Below are 7,122 nucleotides of genomic sequence, written 5' to 3' on the forward strand. Positions count from 1 at the left end.
TGCTTTATCCATTTTTATTTAACTCGTTTTCGATCAACTCATATTCAACTCGACTCGTTCGTTTGCCACTCCTACTTATAACTTATAAGTTATAATCCGCTTTCTATAGTTAATTGATTTGGTAAGGTAAGAAGGCATGTTAATTAAGTATAATTAAGAGTCAAAGATTTTTATGCAAACACATATTTTACATATATGAATCTATTTATTACTGTATATTAACTTGAGATCGCTACTTCAATTTCTGAATTTATTTTCTCGATGTAAATGACAAGTACATGTAATTTCTTTCCCCTTTGGCTAAGTGGTAGTCTTTTTCTCCTAACTCAACTCTCTTTTGAGGAGTTTCTAGATCGTTAGTAAATATATCCTTTTATAATGTATTGTATTATATTTTAATTATTATATTATTTTGATAAATATAATATTTGGATAGATTGCATTATTTTTCGTCTCATGTGTATAATATTACACACTAAGAATATGAAGGATAAACCTACGAGAAAAGCAAAATACGAGTTAAAACTATTATAAAAAGGTAAGATAAAAAAAATATGTTTGTTGTATATATAGTAACCAAACATAAAGTTTTAAAAAAAACGGTAATGATGTGAAACATCAGAGCGATCGTTATATAAAATGGAGCCTTTTGTTATTACACAACAATAAATCTGACGATACGATAATAATAATTAAATTTAAATAACAATCAAAACAAACTTTATATTTTTAACTAACAAAACATAATGTTGTCTCACTCCCATACTAGTAAAATAAGAAAGTACCTTTCTTCAATATCTTCATTCTTTGGTTTTCCACATTACAATTAGAATATCATTTCTATTGAACACAGCTCATCCCTTTGTTTGGACTAAATATGAAAGAAAAAACAAAACTAAAGCAGTGTTTGGTTGACTTGTAATAAAAATATTGATTACACCATGTGAATTATTTGTTGAAGATATTATAATTTGTTGAAGAACTAGTGTGTCCTATTCAAACTCAAATTTATAAATACCACCACCTAGCTAGCTTTAATTCAAACCAATTCAATCCAAAAAATCACTTCTCTTTCTCTTAATTGTGTTGTGAAAAAAAAAATGGAGATTCAACAAATTATTACTTTCTTCCTCTTTATCTCTTTCCTCTTTTTTCTAATTCACAAATTGAGAATTAAAACCAAAAAAAGTCGCAACAAAAAAATATTACCACCAGGACCTTGGAGGTTACCAATTATTGGTAGTGTGCACCACTTAACAAAAGGAATACCACACCATGTTCTCAAAAACTTGTCACAAAAATTTGGCCCAATTATGTACTTACAACTAGGGGAAGTTCCCACTATAGTCGTATCCTCACCACACATGGCACAAAAAATCATGAAAACTCATGACCTCGCTTTTGCATCAAGGTCACAAACCATGTTGGGAAAGATCTTTTGTTATGATTGTACGGACATTGCATTCTCTCCATATGGTGAATACTGGAGACACATGCGTAAATTGTGCATCATGGAGCTCCTCAGTGGTAAGATGGTCAAGTCATTTAGTCCGATTAGACTAGACGAGCTTTCAAGCCTCGTATCGTCTATTAAATCGATGGAGAACACGCCCATCAACGTGTCAGAAAAACTTTTTTGGTTTATGAACTCTGTGACATGTAGGTCATCATTTGGGAAAGCGTGTAAAGATCAAAATGAGGCATTTTTAACTAACAAAACATAATGTTGTCTCACTCCCATACTAGTAAAATAAGAAAGTACCTTTCTTCAATATCTTCATTCTTTGGTTTTCCACATTACAATTAGAATATCATTTCTATTGAACACAGCTCATCCCTTTGTTTGGACTAAATATGAAAGAAAAAACAAAACTAAAGCAGTGTTTGGTTGACTTGTAATAAAAATATTGATTACACCATGTGAATTATTTGTTGAAGATATTATAATTTGTTGAAGAACTAGTGTGTCCTATTCAAACTCAAATTTATAAATACCACCACCTAGCTAGCTTTAATTCAAACCAATTCAATCCAAAAAATCACTTCACTTTCTCTTAATTGTGTTGTGAAAAAAAAAATGGAGATTCAACAAATTATTACTTTCTTCCTCTTTATCTCTTTCCTCTTTTTTCTAATTCACAAATTGAGAATTAAAACCAAAAAAAGTCGCAACAAAAAAATATTACCACCAGGACCTTGGAGGTTACCAATTATTGGTAGTGTGCACCACTTAACAAAAGGAATACCACACCATGTTCTCAAAAACTTGTCACAAAAATTTGGCCCAATTATGTACTTACAACTAGGGGAAGTTCCCACTATAGTCGTATCCTCACCACACATGGCACAAAAAATCATGAAAACTCATGACCTCGCTTTTGCATCAAGGTCACAAACTATGTTGGGAAAGATCTTTTGTTATGATTGTACGGACATTGCATTCTCTCCATATGGTGAATACTGGAGACACATGCGTAAATTGTGCATCATGGAGCTCCTCAGTGCTAAGATGGTCAAGTCATTTAGCCCGATTAGACTAGACGAGCTCTCAAGCCTCGTATCGTCTATTAAATCGATGAAGAACACACCCATCAACGTGTCAGAAAAACTTTTTTGGTTTATGAACTCTGTGACATGTAGGTCATCATTTGGGAAAGCGTGTAAAGATCAAAATGAGGCTATGATAAGTTTGATTCATGGAGTGTTATCTTTAGCTGGAGGTTTCGAGCTGGCTGATTTGTATCCTTCGAAGAAGTTTCTTAGTGGGATTAGTGGGATGGGGTCTAAATTAATCGAGGCACGTAATAAGGTAGACACGGTGTTGGACAAAGTTATCGATGTGCATCGAGAAAATCATGCAAATGGGAAAAAATGCAATGCTGAATGTGGAAGTAATGAAGATTTGATTGATGTTTTCTTTAGAGTCATGGGGACAGGGGAACTTCCATTTACTCTAACAAACAACAACATCAAAGCTGTAATTCTTGTAAGTTCACTATCCCTTAATTTTTCGACCACGGACGGGTTGGTCTACAAGTTACCATAAAGTTAAATTCTTGAATTTGTTCGTATTTTTTACCATGGTCCATAAAAGCAAAGAACATATATACAATCATATTATCTAGTCTTTTTCATTAGAAGAGTTGTAAATTGTTTGACTTTGTTGATGAAATTTGACTATGGTATGGTCACGTGTAGGACATGTTCGTAGCAGGATCTGACACATCATCTTCAACGGTTACATGGGCATTGTCAGAAATGATGAAGAGTCCTAGTGTCATGGCCAAAGCACAAGCCGAAGTGAGAGAAGTCTTTAAGGGAAAGAAAACATTCGATGATGATGACCTCGAGAAGGTGGATTACCTAAAATTAGTGATCAAAGAAACATTAAGGTTACATCCTCCGACTCCTCTATTAGTCCCTAGGGAATGTAGGGAGGAAACAGAGATAGACGGATACATCATACCGGTCAAAAGTAAAGTCTTGGTAAATGTATGGGCAATAGGAAGAGATCCAGAAAGTTGGGAAGATTCAGAAAGTTTTATACCAGAGAGATTCGAGAATAGTTCAGTTGACTTTAGTGGAACTCACTTTCAATTTCTTCCGTTTGGTGCTGGTAGAAGAACTTGTCCTGGGAGACTATTTGGTTTAGCTCTTGTTACTTTGCCTTTAGCCCATTTGCTTTACAACTTTAATTGGACACTTCCCAATGGTATGGACCCAAGAGATTTGGACATGAATGAGGCAAATGGAATGACTGCTAGAAGGGACAAAGATCTCTACTTGATTGCTACTCCTTATACATAATATCTCTTTTTTTAAAAATAAAATAATAATAATTAAAGTTTGAAATATAAGTTAATTAAGGGTATGTGAGAATAACTAGCCTGTGTAATGTTTCTTTTTTCATCATCTATTGTGTTATTGTACCAAGTAATATGACTTGTATTTGTCTTGAAGTTTGGTTCTAAAGAAGAAATAATAGAAAATGTTATATCATTTGGTTGGCTTGGCTTTGATCAAAGGGTTAAAGATTGATACTTTCTCTCCATTTTTCTTTTTGGTTTTTCATTCGGTGGTGTCCGATATCCACATTAGAATCTAACTCATCTGAATTTGCGCAAGTTAAGGATGAAGAAATACTTATCAATGTCATGTACCCACGACTCAAAATTTCTTTGCCAAGCTACATGAAACAGATTTCCGTCATCACAACCCTTGTTGATTATCTCCTTTTAGTTTATGCAACTCTATTTCCTCTGCCTCTTGGAAATAGATTAAAACCTAGGGGGCGTTGATCATGAAAATTATGAGTTTTTAGAAGAATTTTTTTTTTTTTTGTTTTCAAAATAAAAAATAATATTTAAAAACTAGAGTTGCATTTTACCTTCCTCTTTTTAAAATTCAACAAGTGAAAAAAAAAACTTTTGAATAAAACAATTGACCTCTTTGAGGTAGAAAACAAACTAAACAAATTACGATAAATTAATCATTGTATTTGTCAAAATTAAGTACGTGTTGCCATATATTTCTAATGAGAAAATGGCCAAAAGCCTCCCCAACCTATAGTCAAATTTTCAACTACACACCTATACTTCACGATGAACCTATTACCCTCTTGAACTATTTTAAAATGGAATTATTGTCACCATATATGCTGAGGTGGCAAAGAAAGTGTATTCACTTTCTCAAAGAGAGTGAGAGACACTTTTGTTTTATTAAAACTTTAACTTTGCAAGTAATTTCCCATTTTCATATTAAGTTTCTAATTTTTATTTTTTTTTAAATTATGTTATCTTTTACTTCTATTTCTCTTTTCTATTTAATTTTGTTTGTCTTCTTTCTTTTTCTCTTCAAAACTTCTCTGTAAAACGCCATAAACTTATTTCATTATTCAACCATCACTAATCGTATCTTTCTCCTCTCTTTTTTTCCAAAAGAAATCAACTCTCCTTCTTTTAATCATAAACTTCAATTTTTCATTTTCACATACTAAGTTTACATTGCCATACCGCTATTTTCACCTTTTCTTTTTCCAGATCTATCATAGTACGTGTTGTTATAGAATTTTGAGTAATAGCAAATTAAGAAATATTTAAAAGTGAGACAGATAGATTAATTTCTAAAACGCTAAAAAATACTTTTCATAGACAGTGACCATGACAACGAGATTGAAAATAGCAAAAACAATTTTTTATACTTCAAATCACAAACTTACTTTAAATTTGTCATATATCCAACGCCAATATGTGACCCATTTTTTGAAAATTACTTGACCACACGAACTTATCAATGTTGTCATCTAATTCTTCGATTGGCAGAATCAAATTTGATTCAACGATATTATCATTATTACTTGAACGAAAATTCACTAAAATTATGAAAAGAATAAAACCTTGCGAACATCATTAAAAGTGCCGGCGAGGAGGTGCCAGCGACAATGGAAACACCTTGGGATTGTTGAGAAATCTAGAAATCTAAAAATTAGGAAAGCTTACAAAGGAATAGATAGAGTTGATCATAGTGGACTGGATCAAACATTTTTTAATGCTTTTTGAGATTTGTAATATTTAATTTTGATAATTAATAAAATGGTGTAACAGCCACCAAAAAATTGTTTAAAAAAAATATATATATAAAGAAGAAAGAAAGAAAGAAGAACGTAATGTGCTTCTGGGTTTCATATCAATGGAGAAAAAGTTGGAGTCAAAGAAAAGTCAAAAGATGATTAAAAATAAAAGAAAAAAAGAGAAAGGAAAATATAAAAGAAAAATAGAAAATAAAGACAAAAAATAATAATTTTTTTACTAAAAAAAATGATGTGACAGGCGAGTGTATCTCACTACTTAACATAAATTTGGGTATGACTTTTAAGGGGTATATATTTCACTTTTAAAATGTTCAGGGATAATAGAACACCCGTGAAGTTAGAGTGTGTAGTTGAGATTTCAGGTATAGATTGGGGGGTTTTAGACCATTTCTCTATTTCTAATAGTAAAAGTAAATGAACAAAGATAATTTAATCATTATAGAATTTTCAAAATAAAATAAAAATAATTTAATCATGTAGAATTTTCAAAAGAATTTTATAGACTTCGAAGTTGAAAATTATGTAGATTGGAAGAAAAGGTTGTTATTTTTAATGCTGTCTTTTCATTTAAAATAAAGTAAAATATGAGTAATACAAGAATTAAACTTAAAAACCTCTTTCACTTTTCAAAACAAATTCGTAAATCTATATTATTTGTAAAAAAACATTAAAACATCAAAATACACAAGAAATAATATCCTATTCATTTTTGAGGATGAGTATTTTGTTTTATGGGCTATCTCAAATCATGATTTTAATAATTATATTCATCTCTTCTTATATAATAACATTACAATTATTTATCTGGACAATTTCAAAAACCTTCCTTTAGGTTTTGTCGCTCTATAACACTCAGCTCTCATGATTTACGACATTACGTCTACCTCTCTTATTTTGATAATCATTCTTTAAATTATTTAAAATAAATATAAATCAATTATGACCTAACAGATTTACCTTTCTTTATATTAATTTCATCATATTAATACAAATTATTAAAAACACAACTTATTTAATAAATACTTTAAAAATAAATCGATACAAATAAAGTTCATATATATACGTATACACACACGTGTTCTTTTTTTAGCAAATAAAGATACACATTTATTTATTATTGATTCATTTTAAAAGTATTTATTAAATAAATCATTTTTAAATAATGAATTAGGTCAAAAAAATGTAATAATTTATCCAATGTTTTCATAGTATAATTTTTTCTAAAATAATTTTAAAATTAATTAATAGCTATAACCAAATAAAGAATAAAATAATCTCACATTTTATTTTTATCCTACCAACTAAACAACCCCCACTCAACCCTTTCATTTTTTTATTTTATTCGTTTGGTTTATTCATAAATGGAATACTCTTTTATACCTAATTAGCTTACGTTCATCATGCCAAAAAAAAAAAAATACAAAAAATTATTTAAATTATATGGCATCCCATAGCTTAGGAACTCTTTATTTGACAGAATATGAGGAAAATATATATAAAAGAATGCAGTCATTTCTTGACTTGTTAGTTTA

General features: G+C 30.2%; 1 protein-coding gene across 2 annotated transcripts; it reads left to right on the top strand.

The window, feature by feature from the left end:
- The first annotated feature begins 1,068 nt into the window (after window positions 1–1,068).
- On the top strand, window positions 1,069–3,999 carry LOC102604954 (premnaspirodiene oxygenase-like). 2 transcript variants are annotated; one of them, XM_006367066.2, is made up of 3 exons: window positions 1,069–1,700; window positions 2,678–2,986; window positions 3,199–3,999. In XM_006367066.2, exons 1-3 carry the CDS (start codon window positions 1,101–1,103, stop codon window positions 3,805–3,807), a joined length of 1,518 nt encoding a protein of 505 aa, XP_006367128.2. In that variant the 5' UTR covers window positions 1,069–1,100; the 3' UTR covers window positions 3,808–3,999. The 2 variants fall into 2 exon arrangements, with proteins under 2 accessions (XP_006367128.2, XP_006367127.1); XM_006367065.2 differs by lacking the exon at window positions 1,069–1,700 and having other exon boundaries at window positions 2,002–2,986.
- The last annotated feature ends 3,123 nt before the right edge of the window (window positions 4,000–7,122 follow it).

This window comes from Solanum tuberosum, unplaced genomic scaffold (genome assembly GCF_000226075.1).
Source record: "Solanum tuberosum cultivar DM 1-3 516 R44 unplaced genomic scaffold, SolTub_3.0 scf00719, whole genome shotgun sequence".
NCBI classification, from domain to species: Eukaryota; Viridiplantae; Streptophyta; class Magnoliopsida; order Solanales; family Solanaceae; genus Solanum; species Solanum tuberosum.